The 24482-nt window shown below is 38.7% G+C and overlaps 1 protein-coding gene across 1 annotated transcript in view; it reads left to right on the top strand.

Annotated features, from left to right (window-relative positions):
• AMIGO2 (adhesion molecule with Ig like domain 2) overlaps window positions 1-8472 on the top strand; it is a 9154-nt gene extending 682 nt beyond the window's left edge. The window contains exon 2 of the mRNA XM_085313054.1: window positions 6725-8472. Coding sequence (XP_085169180.1) covers window positions 6798-8363 — 1566 coding nt within the window. The 5' untranslated portion in view covers window positions 6725-6797 and the 3' untranslated portion in view covers window positions 8364-8472. The remainder of the gene's footprint in view (window positions 1-6724) is intronic.
• The last annotated feature ends 16010 nt before the right edge of the window (window positions 8473-24482 follow it).

The raw sequence follows: 24482 nt of genomic DNA on the forward strand, positions 1-24482 counted from the left end.
GGCGCCGCGGCGGGGCGGGGAGCGCTGCGCGGCCGCGGGGAGCCCGCAGCCCGCCGCGGAGGGTCGGCGCGGTGCATCCGGAGCGGGAAGGGGGAGGAGAGGCGCGGGTGTGCGAGGGCGGGCGGCACCGGCACCGGGCACCGGAGCGGGCTGAGCCCGCCCGGGCGGCGTCGCGAGTGGCGCCGTCGGGCGGCCCCGCTGCGCACCCTCCCGCGGGGGGCTCGTGGGAGCCCCGCATCACGCACGAGAGGGTTTCCCTGGGATTAGCCCGTCGGGATAGGCTGGAGAGGGCGGTAATTGGTATATTGCAACTAAACTTCCGCGAGAGCTGTCATAGCTTGGAGACTGGTTAATGGTACTGTGACAGAGACACTACAGCTTGTCATAGGGAAATTGCTTTTCAGTTAATTGCTTGATGATCTCCTTAGCAACTGAAGTCGTATTTGCAGGGTTGCAGCTGGGATGCAGCTTGATTAAAAAGTTACCAGGCAAAAAGGATGCGCTGTGCTTTTCTTCCATTTGTTTCACTGAGCGTAATTCCTCTGTACTCCTGTAAGAGGGAAAAGAGCTGCAGACTGTTGACTTTGTGTAGATGGTACTGCTGTAGGCAGATTGCTGCTGATTAGTCCAACTCAGGCTCTGTAATACGTCACCCAGTTGCTCATCTGTGTCTCAGTTTTCTTTAAGCCATGTGAGTTATCATGAGTGCAAAAAAAAAAAAAATGTCTTCAGAGAGATTCTCTCTTTCTTGAGGGATGAGTGAGAGAAGATAGTTTTATCTAGCTAAGGTTACTTGGGCAAATTTGTCCCTAATCCAGTGCTGCTGAGGTTAATGAATGTACTTTATCCCAATGGATCAGATTTTCAGTCAAACTACACTTTTATCTTCACAAAAGGTAACCAGAGTAACCACAGCTAAAAAAGTAACCAGAGAATAAATCACAGTAACCACCTTACATTAGCTATCTTTTTACAAAAATACAATAGTACTACAATAATGCTCTAGTGTTAACCTGAGGCAAACTGGCACTAAGTGCTAATGTTAACCAAAGATTGTTAGTAYGCCGTGTTAGTTGAGTAGAGCAATATAACAGGTTGGTCATTCCAAAGGAGAATAGACTGTTTTTTAGCAGTGAAGATAAGATTGGGATCTGCTTTGGGCTACTCCATTACACCAGGCTTTCTAGCACTATATTTTGAGGCGATGACAGCTAGGTGCTGGCCAAAGAGACCACTCTGTTTGCCAGACTGACTTAAGGATCAGCATGCTGCAAAGGTGATGTAAAGCCATTTTTCATCACTGTTGGGTCCCGCATCAAGCAGAGCTTAGCCCAGTTCAGGGATTTAGTCYGGTATATCAGGGCATCCCCTAGATGTGGTTCAATAGTAGTCTGCTCTCCATTCATCATGTTACTAAATCTCAGGATTATAATGCCCAGATAATCGAGATCTGCTTAGTCAGAAATGCTGAGCACAGCTGTCAGATGGAGACGGGATTCAGAGAGTSCCTTTCCCTCTCAGAGTGTTAAATGCAGAGTAGAGTTGGGATGCTGGAATGAGGTCCCACTAAGGGGATATTTCCTCTGACAGCATCCCCCACAYGCAGCAGGAAGGCAAGTTAATACAGATCTTCCTTGTAATGGTAACATTTTCAAAGATTAATGTTTTAAGATGCTACTAGATTGTTTGTAATTAGTGGCTGTATTCAACCACATAAGCAGGATCCTTAAAGTTAAGATTAAAAGTAATAATAATTGTACTTGCATAATATTGTTTTAAATTAATAGAATTCCCATTTTAACAGCCATTATTTTTTCCTTGTTCAAGATAAAATGATTTGTTATATACCATCCAAAAAGGACTGCGTGTAAGCAGTGTTGACACCTTAGCCATCAYTGTTTTGTTTCATGTATTATTATATTTAACTAATACAGCCTTGATTCATCTCATACCAGGCTGGAAGAAGGAGGAGAGGAACTGTACAGGGGTTGGGAGGTGATGGGAATGTGAAAAGGTGGGCGAGCCAGTGACAAGTGGCCTGGCGAGACTCTGGGAGGGGAGACGGAGGGCGAGGACAGTGAGCAGGGAGGGAGGAAGTGGCACTAGCGAGGGAAACAGCTAGCGGGTGTTGAAGTGATGTGGACCTTTTGGAGGCTGAGCTGCGATACCTCTGGTGTTTCCTACTGCTTGAGCTTTTGATTCTGTAAATTTAACTGTTCCTGTAGTACAGGGGTTTTGTACTCAAGTGTTTGAATTTTCACTGTGCAGAAAGTACCAAGCAAGGCTTCCAATCGCATGGGRCTGTTTGTGTTACCAGCGTACAGGAAGATGTTATTCCTGCTGTAAAGTCTCGATCAGTCAAATTTGCCTAATATTGAAAATATTAGTGGTAATGTTTGCAAAAGCACTCACATGACTTCTGATCTCCAGTCTCATTCAGTGCCTAAACTAGGAGATATGGTGCGTAAGGATTTTTAAGAAAGACTCAAATGAGCTGGGAGAGGTAGCTTGGTATGCAGGATTTCCTGGAAGAAATAGCCACAAACCTGGAGATACCTAAAGAAGAAAGGTGTCAAGATTACTTCTGTKGTAGTAATGAGGGAGATAACCCAGAGAAAATGGTAACAATTAATGAAAGATAAAATTTGATCTTACGGTGATAGATGATGGTGAGGATGTTAACCAGTGCTGAGCATCCCCCTTTTCTAGAGCAGCTCTGGGCGCTTATTACTTCCCAAAATATTAAAAAGATCAAAAGCAAGAGCCAAATCCGCAACTGTTCTATAACTTGCTCTGTTGTAGCCAGCTGAGCTGTTCCTGTCAACACAAGATAATCTTTGGAGCATGCAGGATATGCCCCGCATTTCTTCTCAAACAGATAAGAAACGTGTGCTTTGTTACTGCACAGATGAGTCATCTCAGCAAGTACTGGCTTTGTTAGTGAACTTAAAGTATCACACTTCAACACCACGTATACTATTTCTTCAAAAATTCAAGTACAAAACCCTCAACCGTGCCCTTCGTTTTACTATAAATCAAAAAAACTGTTTACCTAGTTCATTTGGAAATAATGAAATACTACAGCCAGAGTCTTTGGCACATGTTAGCTGATAGTGTTTAATAGCAATATCTCATGAGAAAATACATAAAGTTCACAGAACAATACTTTTCTAAGATCTGAAGTAATTTTATTAGGATGAAACAATATGCCACTCTTAATGTAAGATCAACAGCAGGTCTTATTCTTTCTGGCTATTTAACACCTACACATACAAGCCCAGAATAGTGTTTTCAGTCATTTTGAATGGGTGCAAATGATCACACATGTTAAAATTTATGTTCAGCATGCTTGAACTTGTTGCAGAATACCCTGTATAATTTGTGCAGAAGTTTTGGCATTCCGAAAGGATGGAGCAAATATCACTGCAACAGTGTTTTGGTATCATTTACTCTCCTACAGCTCTCCAAAAGGCAAAGAATCTATCAAAAATGTAGATACTTCTTTGAGTGAGCAGTCTTTACTTGATCATAGCAAGGAAGGTTTCTGTTTGTCAGGGTACTCTCAAAATAGCCTTGTGTGGACGCTGTTACATTGACATCCTTAGTGTGGCTTTGCCTTGCTTGGCAAGAAAAGTTATCTGAAACAATTCTTATTTGGCAACTTTAACAAACTTTGGAAATGGAAAAATACATTTTCAGATCTTAGACTGTTTTTGCTTAGAACACAAAGGTATTATGCTGATTTATACCCGCCACAAATCTGCTATTGGGATTTGATTGCAGACTAGGTCAGAGTTTCTAGTGAGATAACTGTAGATATGGATAGAAACAAACATGCAAGGCTATTTAGTGTATTGTACTTGGTAATCCTTCCCAAACTGGGCACTGATCTAGTATGTCCTATTTGGAGTGCGTCCAGGATTGCAGCTATATTCAGGATAGGATCTGATTTTGAAAGTGCCATTCATCTTTTGCAAGTGCAGTTGTATTAAAAATTCGATTGCAGAGGTTGCAAAATCAAGTATTCAAACATTAGTAGGAAAGGCAACTGATATTTGCCCCTTTTTATAATGCTTCATAATTCAATGTTTATAATTCAATTTTTAATCACCTAGTTTTATGGTAGACCATTTTCAGATACTGTGTTTCATTCAATGTATGGAACAGACTGCATTAACTACCTAAGCAGTTATTAAATACTTGTTTCTCATCTTTCAGCATGTTTACATTGTGCTAATCCATACTGGGATTAACAAAATCATTTTCTGATGGTCTTTTCTGTAGTACTTTCAAAGAATTCAACTTCTAGAGTAGCTTTTGTCTCTTGTCTCCATAAGAGAGCAAAAACACCCAAATTACTTGGTTTTGATTAGACAGTGTAAATGACCTGTGTAGAGCTGTCTTAGGACTGGATAATGAAAACATAATTCACAGAATGGTTGAGACTGGAAGGGCCCTTTGGAGATCATCTAGTCCAACCTTCTGCTCAAGCAGGGCCATCTAGAGCAGTATCTAGTCAGGCTTTTAATATCTCCAGGAATGGAGATTCCACAAGCTCTCTGGGCAATTTGTGTCAGAGCTCAGTCACTCTCATGGTGAAGAGGTTTCTCCTTATGTTCAGACAGAAGTTYTTGTGTTTCAGTTTGTGCACATTGCCTCTTGCCCTGTCACAAGGCACCACTGAGAAGTTCATTTTGGAGTGAACTTCCACAGTCCCTTTTGGTTCCTAACTCCCTGCTGAATTCCATAGACAATTAGACACTTCAGTAGGATCTAAAAGCCTAGAAGACTTTATGAAGATAGAAAAATAGATAGATAGAAAGAAAGATTCTTGTGGAAGAAGATTTCTGCGCTCTTGCTGCCTTCGTTTTTTTCCTTCAAATGGGTCATWAGAAGGTTCAGCTCTTTGGATTCATAGTGCATCCTCTGCCACTTAAGAATAGAAGACTGTGGTCAGCAGAAGATAACAGACTGCCAGCTTGAAAAGTGGAAAGAGGAGTAAGAAGYAGAAGGACTGTGGAACTTCGTGCATGACATGTTAACTTGAATAGATAATCTTACAGTGATAAATAGCAAGTTCAAATTCTCCCAAGAAGGGTATTCTAAGGTTCATCTCCCGAAACTCTTGCCTTTCTCTGCTTAAACTTCTTGTCCTTTACCACTTTCCCATCTTCTTTTCCATTCTTTTCATATGCCTCAATTGATTTCTGCACCCCTGCTGCCTCTAACCCACACTGTCCTCAGTTGCTTCATTAGTAACAATGGTAATACTCGATTAGCATCCTGCTTCCTTGATTTTACCCTTTCTTCCCTCTTTTTTTCCTTTCTCTGGCTGTTTTTTTTCCAGCACTCCTTTACCTCTTAAGTCTTACTCTTAAGATTTCTGTACCAGACTCATCTTTTCTTCATCAGTTGCCCATCATCAGACAGCACAATTTCTCCTTTTATTCTGTTTCCCCCTGTTTTAGCTTGCTTTCTTCTTCTCGTTCTTCCTGTAGCTTTCCTGCAGTGTCCAGTCTCCCCATTCCTGGACATAGTCAGCAGCAGCAGCAGCCCAGAACTGCTGGGCAGAACAGCAGCATGGCTGCCAGGGCTGTGCTGCTCAAGTACTGTCCCAATGGGTCAATAACATTCAAGAAATGAGTATGAGGTTAATATGTAGGAGCTGAATATCATTTTAGAGCTATAAAAGGATGAGGATAATCAATGCATGTGGATTCACCAGGGAATTTACTGACAAACTCTTAACAGGTATCTAGGGAGAGCGAGAGTGAACAGAAATGTTCATTATTGTGCTAATTATGTGTACATTTTCCTAGGAGATGGCAAAAAGCATATCTCTTAGCACAGAATAACTACTCTGCCAAATTTCAAGTCCCTGCTTCAAACCATAGTGACACTAAAATATTATCAGGGAAGTGTATGGTTGGTTTTGTTCTTATTATTTAAGTATGAACAAAATATTTTCCTCCTTTATTAAGTGTTGAGAAATGACTGACTCGTTCTAACTGAAATTTCCGAAAACTTCTGCTTGAGGTAGACACCAGACATAAAAAATTTTATCCTGAACAATTATTTTGACAAAGGTAAAAATAACAGAATACAAAATATTCCAAAGGACGTCTTGAATAACTTTAAAAATAGACTATTACTACTTGCACTATCAGTTACTGAATTAAAAAAAAAGAGAGAAGAAAAACTCATGTGACATTTAAAGACTTAAGTAGTCAGAAAATTCTGTGCTTGAAAATGTGTGACATTTTCTGACTGGGAAGAAACACATGTAACTGCTCCCCATTAGATAAGAAAAGAGCATTCTTAGATAAGACATTTCTTTTTTCTGCATCAGAAGTTTCATTTCTAGAATAGCCTGGAAACAGGTAGGGGATGCCATTACACAGTAAAGCTCCATAGATGAGCATTTCTGAGGTTGTTTTTTTATGATCTATCAGAAATTGCATTCCATAGTTCAAGACTGAAGAATGGTTACAGTTTTTGGAGAGGAAAATCATGTCTGTAATGTGAATATTTACAGATGAGTGCAGAATTTTGTGTTTATATAAAAATAAAACCGTYACTTGAGATGAATTAGATTTCAAAATTAACCGTGTGAAACAGAGAGGATTAATTCACTTTATTTGTTCAAAAGCCATGCATAAGAAATCAGGCAAGTCATGAATCTTAAATGTTAACATGCTGTACCTCTGTATTCCTCTCTTAACAGCGATTAGTGCAAAACTAACTACACGTACAATCTCTGACAAGGAGCACTGGGACAAAACTAAGGGACAGCCACAATGTCTTTAAATTGCCGGACAATTCCTACTCGRCTTGGCATTTTCAAACTGAACTCCAAAGGACTGGCATGCCTCTTGGTTTTTACCATGAGTGTTTGTGGCAATGCCTCGGGGATGTGTCCAACAGCCTGCATTTGTGCCAGTGATATCGTAAGCTGTACCAATAAGAACCTCTCCAGGGTGCCAGGAAATCTGTACAAATGTATGAAAAGACTGGATCTGAGTTATAACAGAATTGGATTTTTAGAACCTGAATGGGTGCCAGTACTGTTTGAGAAACTGAACACCTTAATAATCAATCATAATAGCATTAGCAGCATTATCACTGGAAGTTTTTCCACAACCCCAAATTTAAAGTACCTAGACTTGTCATCCAACAACCTGAGGACACTGGGCAGCCCTTTATTTCAGGAGCTGAGGGCCCTGGAAGTGCTTTTGCTTTACAACAATCAGATAATGCAGATCGAGCCTTCAGCTTTCGGAGGATTGTACAAATTGCAGAAACTGTACTTGAGCTATAACTTAATCTCACATTTTCCTCTGGACTTGTATATTGGAAAACATAAACTGACAGAACTTGTATTGCTGGACGTTTCCTTTAATCACATTCAGTCGATGCCTATTCAACGTCTGAGTTCAGTGCCAGCCAAACATCTTAGTGGAATTTATCTTCATGGCAACCCATTTTATTGTGACTGTATGCTGTACTCCATGCTAATCTTTTGGTATCAGAGGCACTTCARCTCCGTGGTGGACTTCAAAAACGAGTACGCCTGTTTGTTACGATCAGATCCAAGAGGCTACAATAAACTGCCTTTACTACACGACAACTTTTTGAATTGCTCTGAAAGCACCATCAACAGCTCTTTCCAAGCCTTTGGGTTTATTCATGATGCGCAGGTTGGCGACAGGCTGGTTGTACACTGTGACAGCAGAATCAGCGATGCAGGCACGTACTTCGTTTGGGTTAGTCCAGACAATCGATTGCTGGAGCCAGACAGGGAGACTGACAACTTCAGGGTGTTTCACAATGGGAGCCTGGAGATAACGGATGCCCAGCTAGAGGACTCCGGGCTGTACTCCTGCATTGCAATAAATAAGAAGAGACTCCTAAATGAAACCATAGAGGTTAGAATAAATGTTAGCAATTTCACGGTGAACAGGTCCCATGCTCATGAAGCATTTAACACAGCTTTCACCACCCTTGCTGCCTGTGTAGCCAGTATTATTTTAGTACTGCTTTATCTCTATCTGACCCCATGTCCATGTCAGTGTAAGACAAAAAAGAGAAAGAGGAAGCTGAACCAAAGCAGTGCCCATTCATCCATACTGAACTCCACACCACCTCCAGAGCTGCCTGCTGATGAGAAGAAGGCTAGCACTGGTAAAAGGGTGGTTTTCCTGGAACCTATAAATGAACCAAAACATGGTCAGAATGGGAAAGTTAAACTATTTCCTAATGACAATATCATTGCTGAGAGTATCTTAAAAACTACTCGAACAAAATCTGACTCTGATTCTGTCAATTCTGTGTTCTCAGATACACCTTTCATGCCATCAACTTAGTTTGCTGCCTGTATTTGTATTGCGCAGGTACATTTCTGAGTACCTCCTTTGCTTGTAGCAACCATCAGGAAAAACAAATAAAAAGAGGAAAAAAATGTTTTAAAAAGTATCTGTTGTCAGTCATTGAATAGCATCTCCTCTTTCTGAGTGCGGGATCATGTAACAAGTGAGACATGCAAGCAGCATAGCGTTAGTGTAATGTTTTCAATGCAGCCTTAGCCTTGGCTTTTACTCTCGGGTCTGTACACAGCAATAGCTCACGCAGGTGCTTTCAGCGCGCACAACTGACTCTTTAGAGGTGGAAGGAAGGCCGATGTCTATATAAAACTCTCAATTGTTCTGGTAACCCAGCTCCTTTGTAGGGGGCATGCAAGCAAACTTACCTGAGCACTGAAGAACATCCCCAGCCTTGCTACAGTTCCTTTCACAGGCCTATAAGGTCTATATTAAAATCCCTGAGGAAAAAAGTAATGCGTTTTCCTGGAGTGATGGGAGTTGGGGGGCAGGGAGGAAGAGAATGAGATTTGCTGACAGGATGCTTAGCAATGCTATATAAACATTTATAGCCATAAACTGATAATATAATAATGTGTTACTGCATGAAAACTTTAAATGAGAGGGGACGATACTTATTTTATTTAAAACTCAAAGTAAGGTGACCAAATCTGTTCACAAATATTGAGAGAGAATGAAAACAAGTAAAAGTAACGTTTGCTTTGCAGTTGTATTGGTCTAGAAATGAATGCTGTCTGTCATGAGGACTTGGCTAACCAGGAGTAGCTCAATACTCCTGCAATAACTTCATTGCTTGAGGTTAGTTGTAATTTCAGTTGGTCACTGTATGCTTGGAATTGCCTGCTCGGAAATGGTGAATAAACTTCCCATTGCAACCAGGCTTTTCTGTTTAATCTTAGGGGAAGGTTTGTTTCTCTTCAGGTATAACTTTATGAAGTAAAAGTGAAATACTTCATTTGATGCTTTTAATGGCACGTATTTCCAGAAGTCTCACGAAATTTACTTTCTAAAAATTTTTATTAAAAGAGGAGATATAACATTTGAACCATTCCTGAAAAATGTAGAACACCCTCCCCACAGTGAATTCAGAAAGCTCAGCTTTTCTCTGGACTTGGCACTTTTTTTCTACTTACTGCTTCCTTCCTTGCCAAAATCACTATAGTGTTAGTGACCCCAGTAGATTTACCTTGATTGGCTGGCCTGCTTGAAGTGTTTCATTAATTTAAGGAACCTATTGTTATAATCACTATTTTAATTTTTTGAAAATTTTACTTAYATTGTACCTGGACCAGACTTTGCCAACCTTCCTCAGATTGAATGGTACCAATTTCAGAAAAGTCTTGTTAGGAATTACAGCTTATTGAAGATTAATTGGAGCATATTTTTCTTCATTCTGTCTTTGGAGAATATATTGAAAGGRTAAAAGGTAAAACCAGAGTCACAGGGCCACGTGATATAAGGGAGTATAATTTATTTTTGAGATACTTACTGTAATAGTCACTTGCCATTTTTGTGATTTCTTTTGAGAGGCATGTCATGATGCTAAAGCYTATATTTGGCTGAGCCAAAGCTATCAACAATTGATTTGCTATGGAGAAATCCTGATGTAGCTAATTATTTGGAAGGAAACTATCTGGAACACAGATTATATCAGGAAAGAATGTTGCTGCAGTGTGCACAAAGTATGCGGAATTAGAAAACAGGAGATTTTGATTCAGATATTCAGGGAAATTGAAAACAGAAATCCTTTTTGTAAGCATAGGACAATAAGGATTTGGGAGAGAAAGATCACCAAGCATTTGGGTCTTTTATTTGTACATTTAACTGCATAAATTTAAAAACTGCTGCTATCAAGCAGGTTAGTGTCTTTTTCATAAACCTACCTGCCTTTTTTATCTGCATACAGTCATTAAAACAAAATCAATATCTTTACTTATAAAGTCTGATGGAAAACAATTGTCTTTGCTAAAACTGGTGATACAGCTGGGWCTTCTGTCAATGAGGGAAAGGCCTGACCTTTAAAACATTGCCTCCTTCTTGAATATTTTTAATTTAAAAGATTTAAATAAGCTGCATGAACTGCTGCTGTGCCATATGCATGCTTGTACTCCTTTTTTGGGGGGCAGGGAGGGTTAGTGACTCTTAAACAAAGGACTGAAACAGTGGTAAGGCAGAATGGAAAACAAATAGGCAGATGTATGGCTTTGGAGCTGTGATCGATTAATTGAATATTCCTGGGGAAAGGCGTACTTACTGGCTACAGCACTGGGCAAATACTGTGGTCAGTTGTCATACATAACTTTAATTGACCTGGATTTCAGTGTTTACAAGAGTGCTGACAKTCAAATCCAAATTGGACTGAAAAAGAAAACAAACTGTTTTCACTGTGGCAGAGAGCCAGACGTACACATCTCCTTAACAACTACATCTGAGCAGGTACACTCCATTGCCTGTTTATAACTCAATGCAGTGAAACAGCATACTGAATTAACTGGATGCATTTTAAAACTGTGCAGYTGTCTTAAATAAAAAAGGCTAGATCCTGCACCCTTCCTTCCACATGGCTGCTATCCTCTTGCAGGAGCATAAGGATTTGTGCGATCAGGATTATGCAGATGATTATGCTAGATGATTATAGAAGCCGAAGGTAGTTCTAGGAACAGCAGATATTTACTATGATCATTAATTGGTTGCATTTTAGTGACTGCTTCAAAGTGCATGCAACTGTGATTATGAACAAGGTGGTAAAACTGGAGCTTCTGAAGGAGCTTTGGCTTGTTTGCTGCTTTTTCACTGCATGCATCACAATCTCTGAGTTCAGTATATGCAGTTTTAATAAAGATTTTCGTAGTCTTTGCATAGTCATTATCATACACCAATGGTACCACCAATCTGCAATCCCAATCCTCTTCTTGGAGAGCTGTGGAAAGCGAGCACTTATTCTTCCTCTTTTTCCTCAGCAAAATAAGACTTCCTGAGTCTTCTGAGCTGGGGTCAGAGGTGTTGTCCTGCTCCATAGCCATGTAGCACGTGGGAGAATCTCATGCACACAAAAGGGTGCGGGCTGGGGCTGGGATACCACGCTGCAGCTCCAGTAAGGTCTGCCCTCTCAGGGAGCTTTAACTGGCGGCTCATCCTACTGGATTGTAGCCTTGTTGTCCCCATTAGCCTATGTCCTGATTTTTACATTACTGTTTGCAACAAGCAGTAGAAAGCTGAATGATGTTTTTAATTCATGAGTTCAATATTGCAAGGTGCAGAGTGCTCTGGCTCCAATGCAGCCACGCTCTTAAACAGAGTTTGCAGTAAGACAGAAGTACCAATCCACTGTGAAGAAGTCTCTGGTCATGTGGTGGGTCATCTCCTCTGCAATATATCCAGAATGAGATATTCCCTGTGCAGCTCAGGTAACCATAGATAGATGTTACTCTCCCTTATCTGCTTTCTCATGACTGTGCCACACAAGGTCATAGGATGGGCCTGTGAGCTATAGCTGAACAGCATGCTGCTTTTTAGAGCTCCTTGGAAGCTAGGTCCTCCACAGTTTGAACTACAGTGAGCAGCTTTTATCTTACTCAAGGACCTGTTGCATCAAGTTCTGCTGATTCACAGATCAGAAATATGGACAACAGCAGCAGATGGCTCTTGGAGATTGTGTCCTTACCTCTATGTGTCTCCATCTCAGCATATGCCCTCACTGGATGCATGGGTAAAAGTCAACATATCAAACACTTTATACATTTACTTAAATATGGACTTCATAGATTTTGGAGGACCGGGCTGTGGGCAGAATTCTGTCACCTATACAGGCAATCAGTACAAAAGCAAAATGTAAGAATATTAATATTTATTTTGAAAAAATAGAGGTATCCCAAAGTTGCTGAAGAAGTCACCTTTTTGTAGACAAAAGGACCATGACTCTTGGCCTTACCTAATATATAGCTCTAATTTTAATACTAACTGAACAGATACAGTGGAGAAGAGCTTTTTATTGTGAATTACTAGTTTCTATTACCATTATGTTAARTGCATTCTTTTTTTTCCTTATACAAATATATTTTCCTTCCCTCTGTAGAGCAACTTAATTAACTGGAAAAAGTATCTTCTTATTTGTTTCTCCTAATGAAGTCTACATTTGGTAGGGGAGAGGAGAAGAGAAGGATCGAGACAGATGCAATCAATTTGATAAGACAAAGATATTAGTAAAAGTTAAGTGCCAATTGAAGTGTTTTYTTTACTAAAACATGAGATTAACCAGGCAGAGATGTGTACTGATTGTTTTAATTTAACTTAAATTTTCTGTCTGCTTTGACTAATTTAAAATGGCTTATTTAATATTTTTAAGCCCCCCCTTTTTTTAAGGAGTAAGACTATTCACACAGCTTTTGCACCAGCTTAACTACATTGATTTAAAAACCATCATTAATGTGAAACAACTCTGTTAACATAAAGCAGCTCTGGCACACAGAGAGGCTGTCCTGTCCATATAATTTTTTCTGATGACAGTCTAGGAACTTCTGTATTTCCCTGGCAAGCTAGAGCCAAATTATATCATATAGACCTTTTCTAGACAAGTGGGAAGATGCTTTCTTCAATCAGGTCAGCTCAATCAACACATTTAATTGAAACCATCATTTAGCCCTACCAGAGACAGTCTTTTGAGTTCAGTGTATTTATTTGAGCTTTGCTCCTGGAAGGTTAATAGCAATAGACACTAAAACCAAAATGCTCACCAATACCAAAAAAACCTTAGAGACCTTCTTCACAACTCTCCACGCATGGCTGATGCCACCGATGCGTGCCCCTTCCACTGAGCCTTAACACTGCCCTTTGCATAAGATAAAATGTCCTTTCGCAGAAGCAAAAAGATTTCTACTGCTTTCTCTCATAGCTGTTGGCAAGAATATACCACAAAATAAATTAACTCAGATAAGTAGCACGGTTGCCTGGAGCAGCTCAATTAGCCTTTTGCACTTGGAGCAGAGGGTTTTATAGCAATAGATAGAGCCTCAGACCAGACTATTTTGGACTTTCRTCCTCTTTTCTCTTTTTAACTGGCACCAAAATCACTGAAAACCAGTGCTTTTAACTGAGTATTTAGAGCAAATGAAATCTTGAGCCTTTTCCCAGACAGTCTTGTTGCCTAAACCTTGGTGGAAGGGAAACAAAGCTCTCTTTCCCTCCGTTTCGGTGCCAGAACTAACATTCTTTCTGATTTAAGCCATGGAGGGAACAGTGTTATTAAAATGATGGTGTAGCTACTACTACTAACATGCAGGTATGTCAGTCAAGACCAGATCCTCCTGAAGGAGGTGTTTGCAAAGGGGGGGTATGTTCATTCCTAACTGCTTCTCTGATACTGTTTCTTAAGGCAGAAGTGAATGTACTTGACTATTGCCTGAAATCCTTCCAGACCCCGTTTTCCTAAGCTAACATTTATGAAGGCAAGTGAATGATGTTTGCAATTGCAATTTGTGTACGCTGGGGAAGAGAAATTTCCTTTCAGTTCATCTCCCCTCCTTATCTTTTTGTCTATATATTAGAGAGAGAGTCGATCTATTTTTCAATGCATTTGCCTCTCTTCCCCTGTTTATTTTCAAGCATAGATAATCACTGTATTGCAATTTAAGCAAAATGATCATGTTGCAGTGAAAGCTATCTATGATCCATATGTTCTGTAGAGATAAGCTAATTTGTTTACAATGTTGTGTTGTATATCATTTCATATTTTAAAAATATATTTAGATGTGCTGCTATTATTGTTGCTACATTTGTGATATATAATTTTCTTAAAGTTTCTTTCCCATTACAGGAAAAAAAAATACAGTAAAATGTCAGAAATGACTGCAATTTCTAAAAACAGTCATTTTTATTCTTGAATGCTTTTATGTTTTTGTCTTTTAATAGTTCCACCTATTAATTCATACTTAATCTAAAGACAATCTGCTTTCAAMGACACCTACTTCCTATCGGTTGTGAAAACAAGCTTCTTCCCTTACCCTAGGAAAATATCTTTTTCTCAGTAACAATGCTTTACCCCACATCCACAAGGTCTATCATAAAATTTAATTCTAGGTGGAGTCTGTGTCTAGTTTAAAAAATGTCACAGATATGTAGAAGCTATATTTTTGTAATTTATTTTCCAATAATTTTATTATAGGGTTAGCATTCTGGCAGTTGGTATTACCATTTTGTATTAGAGCAAATGAATTCTCGTCAATGCTCCATCGATAAAACTACCATTATTAAGTGCTCTATGCTGTATTGAGACTCCTAGTGATGAATTCCTAACCCAATCATGTGCCTGTCATGGCACCTAAGTCCAAGAGAGTGATAAGACTTCGCGTTGCCTGTTCTGCAAGACTGTCAGACCCTGCTTCTTGTATGCTCAATGGAGAAAAATCTTTGTGAAGCAAGTCAGAAGGATCAGCCTGCTGTTTATTTGGCACATTCTTGATGTTTTCTAATTGCTTAATAATAGAGAAATTCAATAGAAGGAAGTTTTAAAACTCTCATCATCATCATGCACAATTATGATTTTATCTTGTCACTCCTATGATATTTTCATATACTTTAAAAGCATAAGCAAATCTCTCCCTGCATCTCATATATACTAGTGTCAAATTAGACTTATTCAAATAACACAGAATTATTGGAGTATTTTCTGTAACTCTTGTACAGGCTTTGCATAGGAAGGCATTCCTCAAACACGAATTAGTATTCGACAATTACACAAGAATCACAGAATCACGTGAGTTTTCATTATCAGTGAAGATATGTCCTCTGCTTTACTATGCAGGATACATTTCATTATGATGACATTTTTGTGAATGTGCCTTTTTTTGTTATTGAGGCTGAGAAGCRGTATTGTTTCTTTGTCACCTGGGAGTGATGAGCTCAATTTGCAGAGCACAGGCTACTCCCTGCATTCACCATGCAATTCATTAAAAATAGAAATGTTGCAGAGGAAACTTTTTTCCAGAGGAAAGTTATTACCTATGAGTTAAAGGTGAGAAAAATAACATATAGTGATCAGCTGACAAAAACAGAAAACAAAATCAGTACCTGATCCTTGGTAGAGACYCAGACTTTCAAATATATATTAAATCTTAATATTGTCTCAGTGACTTTCTCTTGTGGATAAACTGAAAGATTATTTGTTGTCTCAGTAATGCAGATGCAGATCATTTATCCTAGAAATAAGAGGACTGTATCACTGGCAGAAAAGGAGCACTTTGTTTCTTATCTTTAATTGGCATTATGGATGAGCTCAGGCTACTTTGTCCATAGTAGGAAAATCATGGTAAGATTAATCCATGATTTCACTAAGAGGCAGTGGATAATTGAAGTGATTTGTAAGTGACAGCCAAGGACTCATGATCTGAGTGATCTTTTAAGTTTTTGTGTTTCTGAGTAGATCTCTGACTATCTCCAAACCCTTACTTGAAAAAATAAATAATTTTCAGGAGAGATGAAAAATCTTGTCATTGAAGTAGGAGTGTTTAGGATTTTATTTTCTCTCTTACAGAAAATCAAGTAACTAATTTAATTGTGCCCTAAAAGCATAATGTAGTGGTTTTTTTTCTTTAAAGATGTATTCACTAAAGGCTGTGACATTGCAACACAATATGTGTGCTGCTGTCAGCTTAGTCAATTAATATTGCATCGTTGTGGTGGGAGGAGGACAGATACAGTAAAAGGGAGAAATTCATGTACATCTCTAGAGACTAAATATAAAAAGATAAAGATGACTTTCTAAGGTACTTCAAACACTCCTGGTGTTGGAATGAGCATTTTTATCAAAGTCAGAGGAAACACAATACTTCTGTCCATTAACTGCACCCAGATGGACCAACTGCAGCTGTCACCAGAAATGATTGATGTCACAAATTTCAAGTGTTTCAGTACACTGATATAAAGCAGAGTGGGACAGGCCTTATGTTTCTGATAAGGAACGTTTCTCTTTCCYGATGCTGTCAGAGGAGTTTGAACAGACTTGTACAAGAAATAAAAAAGAAACTTCATGTATGTGCAGGAAACTGTAAGACAGAATTTATGACTCCATCTATAACCAGAAATACTACGTAATGGTATTTTGGTAATGCCTAGTTTAATATCTGACTCCAAGCAATGTTGTGGAACTTGATCATCAACAGCTGCAAAGTGTTTTGATTTCTTGGGGTAGGAAGTATTATAATAGCTCACATTATATTAGGCCTTTTACCCTATTATAGATGCTTCTTGAATATATTTATGCAGTGCAATAAGTGTGCAGTGTACTTCAAGGAGAAAAAGCCTTCAAAGGGAGGCAGTTACYGATACACAATGACTGTGTTTTCATACGTAAAATATTAGAAAAAATCCCCTTGCTGTGACCATAACCTTTACTCACAAGTACACCTAAGTTATAACTTCAGCCTTCTGCCATCCGCTTAGCTTCCTTCTACAGTTAAAGAGAAACAGTTTTCACCAGAAGACATTTCAGAGCTTCAAAAAGCCTTTTTTACTCCACTGGCTATACAGGAAAGCTAGGGAGACTAATGTCATTGAATTTAAATTAGCCTTTGGGAAAGCTCCCACAACAGACCATTTATGTCTGACTTTCTGATTCCTCTCAAAAGCCACACTCTTGGCGGTTACGTGCACTTTTCTGTAACATCCATGCTAAATGAGTATCCAAAAACACATGTGCAAAGCCAACCCGTGGAATTCCATGGTGCCAAAGCCAACCCTAGCTGATCTCTGAAGATTCAACGCCAGATGACATGTCTGGGCTGCCAAAAATGCTGATTTTGGCAGCAAGTTTTCTAAGCCCCTCATTGCTGAGAAAGAGTTGTCACCACTAACTGCTCTGTGGGGTAGCAYTGGCATATTACTGACAGTAATCCACTGACAGGACTCAAGTTCAGGCTTTATTTTCTGCCAGCTGCATTTCCTTCTGTGGTTAACAGGCTCTGGAAGCATTATTTTGTGTCTTGTTTTTATTTAGTTTCTACGGGAACATGTGAATGTAAAACAGGCTTGCACAGCCCCTGTGTAACTTCGTTTTCCTTTATTTTTTTCTTGTCTGTATCTTGCGAGCATGGCTAGGCTGAGGTTGAGATGTGCTTTGGACCAGCAAGAGGTCCAAAGAGGACCTGAGAGGTCCAAAGAGGTCTTTTTATCCCCAAAACATCCTTACAAAGCTGAATAGTCTGAAACTGTTCCTGTAAGCTCTAGCAATATGGAGTRCATGCTGGATCTAGGCCAAAATTTTAAATTGTACTTGACTTTCAAAGCCAGGTGTCTGGAATATTTCAGAAATCCTCTGAGACTGTCGGTTATCTTTACATGAACAATATACATAAATATACCACATCTGTGAGCAATGTTAATTTTGGCAGCCAAAGCAYAAAGTAGCTGCAGATTTCTATCATTGTTTCCAGTTTAAGAACATGAACAGCAAAGCCTTTCAATATAATCACCCACCAACCAACCATTGCMAACAGCGGTGACGTTGCTAAGGCTAGAAGAGCTTCAAACTAAACTGAGAAGAAGGGACTATAAGAAAAGCCTAGAAGTAAGTAAAAATAAGTGTGACTCAGTAGTAAGGCTAGGGTACAGGGAAGGAGGGGAAAGGGAAACTTTAACTGGAGAGATGAAAAAAAATACCAGAATAGTCTGCAAATATCTGCGATATCTGTACCCAAAACCAAGGGAATGGACATAAACAGAAAAAAAAAAAAAAGTCTTCATATGTAAGCAGTATGAAGTCTTATCTGCAGTCTCTGAAAAAGGAAGAAGAAATGGTAGCTTCTTTAGGAGAGACACACAAGAAAAAAATGTGAAAAGCTGTTGCCTTGTGTTTGAAGACAATGCATACATGTTCTAAAATTCATAAAGACATAGAGGAAATTAGGAAAGAATCTTGGTGCAGATTCAAAGATCCTTATATTTTGGGAAAAGAAAAAAAAAAGAGTAGCAAAAGATTAGATAATGGCCTATTTTTTTTAAAAAAAAGCAGGCCTCAGTAAACTTGGATAACTGTTAGGCAGAGTCTCTCAAGCAGATAATCTAAGGGAAAGGTAGTAATTGCTAGTAGAAGTTACAGCAAATGCACAGTGGAGATAAGATTACAAAATAGGTAGCAAAGGGCATTACAACTGCAGGAGGACCTTTTTAAGGACTCAAAAGGATATGTTGTCCCATATCAAAATTGCCACTCTATTTTAAACAAAGAATGAGCCTTTCTGTTGTGACTAGCCTTTATCTTGAGATTATCTGTGTGACTTCAAAGTAAGTTAGATTTATCTGTGCCTTGATTTCCCACTGATAAAACTTGGAGATTGTTGATGTACTGATTCGCAATGGCACCACAGTTATAAATACTGATTTGGGCTATCACAAGCCCAGGACCTGTGGTGGTGGAGGGCACGGACCGGGTTATGTAAGCTGTTGGCCTTGGGCCACAGGCTTTGAAAGTCTGTGGATACCCTCAGCTCATTCCATCGCAGTTCACCCGAGTCAAACATAGGACCCAGCCTCAGCATTTTCTGCCAGCCCCCTTGAAGCATGTACCCATGCTGCATGCATTCATAATCCRGATGCAAAAACAGAGATCTGGAAGAGCTGCTTCCAGGTATCATACAGACAGCTGGAAGTTCTTACTCTGAATATTTGATGTTTTTCTGTTCATTTTGTAAAGAAAAAAATTCTTAAAAATACTTTGTATGCGTTTCTCTTGAAAATTGCGTTACTGCACTATTGCAGAAAAAGGCAATAATTTCCTCAGGATATAGTCTAAATATGGTGCCAGCATCAGAACCCATTCAGGTGTAACTGAGATCAGATTGCAGCCTTTCGTAAGTAATCCATGTTCTTGTGGCTGAAAGTAACCTACATTTGTTTACATTAGATTCATCCTTCAGTCAGAGAACTCATCTTGTGGGAGATGTTTCAGTTCACTGAGCAGTATTTTGCAAAATATTACAACTACCTCTTGTCTTTTGCAGATGCAATTTCCATTCTATTATGCTTTCTCCTACACGTTACTCTTCGAGTTGTGCAAGGAGAAAAATCTCATCAGTAGTCTGCCACAATGAAAAACTATTTATAATCAATGCAATGTATGCATTGATTAAGTCCCCATGGAGTCCTCAACTCCATGTCATCTTTCTGAACACCAGATTTTGCCTTTAGATCTCTGATGTGGCTGAGATGTGTAAAAATTAATATAAGTTGACAACTTCTTATTAGTTACACATCTAAAGAGTCTCCAGTGGATAAGTTATTCCTCCCAAAGACAGTTGTGATTTATGCTTACTAATTGACTCGAATGTGCCTGTTTTAGATACCAGCACAAAAATAACCATGGGCAAAGGGAAGCTAAYGCAAGGGCTTTTGAGTCATATCATGCCAAAACAATTTTCATTAAAGCCACTTGTTTCATTTTTCTTCCTCGAGTCCAAATCCTTGCATATTAAGGAAACGTGCCAGAGCCAGCCCCAGCCTTCTGCTCTGCCAGGGCTGAAGGCAGGAGCGGAGGTGCCCCTGCGAGGGGCCGGCAGCCCCAGGCTCCCRCAGCCCCGTCCGCAGGTCTTCAGGGCTGGCCTGGGACCTTTCCCGCTCCTGACACCCACTCAACCAGGTGAGASGGAAGGAGATGGAAACAGGCAGGGAGAAGGAGGCAGAATATGGAAAGGGAATGGGACAAGGAATGGCAGGAACAAAACAAGCAGTGTAGGAAAAAGCTACCATAATAAAAGAGGTGGAAACGTATATTAAAAAAAAAAAGATTGCAAGGTCAGAAAAGGCACACAGAGTGGATGTTGTTCAGGTCTGAGCTTGCTTATCTGTGCCACAGGAAATCCCAGAGAAACTGCCCTTTTGACAGCCAGAGCTCTGCTTGAGCCTGGGTTTTGTTTGGTCATGCTGATTCATTCATCACAGCAATTTACCAAAGGAACCGTTGTTGTGTTGTCTGTGTGAACTTGGCATTAATTTAAATAGTTATTTTCATTTATTTTGATTTAAGATTTTATTGTGATAATTTCAAAGTATGTTTGGAACTGTATAATACTACACAATAGGCAAAATGGATTTCATGTTACATTAATGTTAAACCCAAGCCTGAACATATTGCAAATTGAAATGAAAATAATGAAAGTACCATATTTTTGTATAACCAACAGAAAACATTGTGAAACTATCGTGACAATTTTGTTTTTTCCCCTATTTATGATTTCAGTCACCTTTTGATACATTCTTGGGAAAGGTTTGTTCTCTGGAGCATTTCCAAAATTACTCACTAGAAAATACTTCAGCCACCTTTATTAAAGCTAGCTACTTGTAAGTACAGTCAAAATCTAACTTTGGGGATATGGATTAAAAATGAACTGCTTAATAATGATTTCATCTCTAGCTGATCTGATTTCATGACAAGAGGAAAATCTACATAAGCAAGCCATACATGGAAAACAGAGAAAGAATAATAAATAAGCCAAGTGAAGCATTTTGAGACAATTATTTTATATGCAGGAGGTATTTAAAATAACACATTAAATAGTATGAATATTTTTGTATGTAGTAACAAACATATGTGTTTTGTTTATAGTCAGAAGGATTTAGTGAATGTAACAGCAACACGATATAAAAATAAATGACTTCCAGGACCACTGATATGGAAAAGAATATATATGCAACTTCAGGTATACCATGGCTTGGTTTTAAGGGCTGATGTTAACTACATACGTTTGTGCTTTTTTGTTGTTGTTTTGGGAGTTCTCCCATACGCTCCCAAGCACCAGAGTATTTAAGACCTTTTTTTWAAAAAAATACTGCTAAAACATTGAAACTACATCCTCTGTCATCATAGACTGCTCATTCTTATATTCGATCCCAGATAATAAAAATATTTGGCAGGGCTTGGTATTTCTAGCACAAGCATCACTAATGGACAATTGGCTTCTGGCCAGGAGCTGAGGAACAGCAAGCTTGCATCTGCCTGCAGCCGAGTGCGTAGGCATCCCCTAGAAGAGCCTGCCAAATTACTCTCTATATCCTTTCTTTAAAACTGTTGTAGATTTTCTGGAAATTCTGTGGACGTTCCTGAAATGGATAAACTTTCCAGTTTCCTTTGTGTTATTCTCAATAACTCTCAACAAATAAACAAATGTGCAAACTTCTAGTAAACAATATGCTCTGTTTATGGCAATATAGCACTTCTGAGATTTCAGGATAGATTCTGATCTCAACTATGCTTGTGTAAACCTAGAGTAACAGCTACACAATCAGTGCTGTTACTCTAGATTTAACCTAGTTCAGTTGAGATCAGATTCTAGCCACATCAATGTCTGCATGCACAGAAATATATTCCTCTTTTTAAAGAGCTGCCGTTGCAAATATAAGGAATGTGTGAATGTGAGGCTAATTCTGTCGGATTCCTCTGCAGCAGAGGTTCCACCAGATATACAAATAGTTAATTTATGGCTATATTCTGTGGCTATACTGCAACTCTTAGGGCAAAAATCAGAAATATTTTACTTGAAAATAAAAAAAAATGTGTGAGAGATGAGAGGAGATTATACGGTTTACAAAACATCACCTTTTCTCTGAATCACATCTCTCTGATTTTAGCTACGGTCAAGTTTTACAGATGAAGTACCACCCTTCTGAAAAATGTCTGCCTTATCTGACTTGAGATCTGGAATTTATAAAGAAAATCAGCTTAGCTTAGTCTCTCAGAAGATTTATCTCTGCAAAGTACACAGGCTACAGGATGGAGAACCAAGTTCTGTGATGCAGTTATTGGGAAAGGATTTGGAGGTCATGGCAGATGATTAAATCATTCCAATATCCCAGAGCAACCCGCTAATGTCACACTAATTGTTACAATTTAAATTGGGAATCACAAGCAGGAGTAGGATAATATGTTATTTTCTGGAATAATGTCCGGTTCTGGTGTCCACTCTTCAAAAGAAGTGTTAAAAAACTCATGGAAGTTCAAAAAATAACATAACGGACTAAGTGGGGAGAAGAGAGAGAGAAAAAAAAAAGAAAGTAAATTTTATACAGAAGGATTCTAGCAGATTTTTCTRTTTAATTTAGTAAAGTGAAAGTCAAGCATGATGTAAACTATCTCAGAGAGAAAATTATTTCACCTGATTTTAGGTGTTGGAGACTTAGCCATCTAGTGGACGTATTCCTGATGCCCCTCCGTAACCACCGGAAAGAGAAGGTATCATCACTGCAGGATGCTTTTATTCCAGCATAAAATAAATGTCCCAGACAGGTTGGATAAATCATTATCAATCTCCATGGTTACTGGGTGGAAACTAAATGATTAGTTCAGATTAGTTATCTGTTTCTGAAACTAGTATATTTTGGCAAGATTAATCCCCGCTTGCACTGCGTGGGGACAAAGCTTATGTAATAGCTCTCTGGAACAGGCCAGGGTTTAACAACTCTGCCAGTTAAAAGTTGAAGTTAGACTAATTTAGACTATAAATAAAGACTTTTAAAAACACAATGAACACAATTAACAATTGGATCAATTACTAAAAATGTAGTAGATTGTCAGGACTAATTATTAAAAAAAAATAAAAACAAAATTTTGGGGATTGTTTTCTTAAAATGTTTTAACTCAAAAAGTTAATACAGAGAAGTCCATCAGTTAACATCCAAAAGTCATTTTAGTAGTGGGATTCATTTGCCCAAAGTTAGAGATTTAAAAGTACATCATTTAAAATTAGACTCAGTACCTCAGGCTTCCTTTTCCATGAAAATAGGCACCTGCAGAGGGTGATGCATTTAATCCTCAAAAGAAGTCAGACAAATTGTTACTGGAGACATCTGTTTTTTTTTTGTTTTTTTTTTTTTTTTTTTTTTTTTTTCCATTGACTCCAAAGGGAGCATGGACAATTCACATCAACACAGACATTTAAGTTTCAGCCAGCTTATCTGAGTGAGGCAATTCTCAAAGTGGTTTCTTCTGGTCTGACAATTCACAAAGCTCCATCCAAAATGATAGGCAGGTTGAAAATTCACATCAGATGAAAAATTGTACATACCTCTCACTAAAGGAGATCTTTGCATGAAACTCAAAATTCTGTCCTTTTTTTCCAGGAGCATATCACTGTCATCAAAACACAATTCTATTCAGTTACATAACCATGTAGGAACATCAATGTCTTAGTCATTGATTTGAATTCCTGTGCCCATCTTAAGCAATATTAACTTATTTCCACTTATTTTTATGGGAAATAAATAAACCTAAGCTCTTTTCAGTTTTATACTCTTGAAAGCTCAGCAAAGCAGGATAAGCAGAATATTTTTATGAATGTTTCTCAGCTGAAGTAGTTCATCTGAAGAATCGTTAAACCTGTGTCATAAAAGTACAAGGACAAAATAATGGCTTCATATTCCCATCTCCTATTAGAAGAGCATTTCTTCATTTCAACCATCAATAATTCGAAAAGAAAGTCACGTAACGACAATGCTGTCCCTATCCTAGGCCTTGTTCTGTATGGCTCAGCYTTTTTTTTTTCATAGGGAATCTGAAATATTACTGTTCCTCTATATCTCATTTTAATGCATTCAGATGAAACTTCCCTCTCTAGTATCCTGTCTTTTAAAGGTAAGTATGTTTCTAAGATATGTTTTTTAGAGGCATGAAACAACCTCTAAATGCTGCCTTATGTAAAAAAGGCATTTCTAGCAGATGTTTATTCCATCCCTCCACTAATAACAATATGACATTTTCTGAAGTCTCAAAATAGCCCTTTATCTTCATTAAATGCAAAAGTGTTTTCAGACTTCTCCTTTTCACAGGTTTTGGGGAAATGCAACGAATCAACCTCAAGAATGAATGTGAAAAGCTGGAAATTTACCCCCACCATCAGCACCACTCTCTCTTCTACAGAAATCCTAAGGAGAAAATGATTGCACTTTGCAGAGAGAAGTAAACTCTGAAGCAGAGTCTGAAGCAGAACTACATTCATCCCTCTGCCAAAGCACTTTATGCATCTGCAGTGTGGGGGACAGATTTGCCTCTACATGCCAATTTTTCAAAATAAAATCAGTTGCTTTACAGATTAGTAGTGGAATATGTTTCAGCAAATCAGCCAG

Source organism: Rhea americana, unplaced genomic scaffold, assembly GCF_003343005.1.
Source record: "Rhea americana isolate MKP2758 unplaced genomic scaffold, rheAme1 scaffold_375, whole genome shotgun sequence".
Taxonomy (NCBI): domain Eukaryota; kingdom Metazoa; phylum Chordata; class Aves; order Rheiformes; family Rheidae; genus Rhea; species Rhea americana.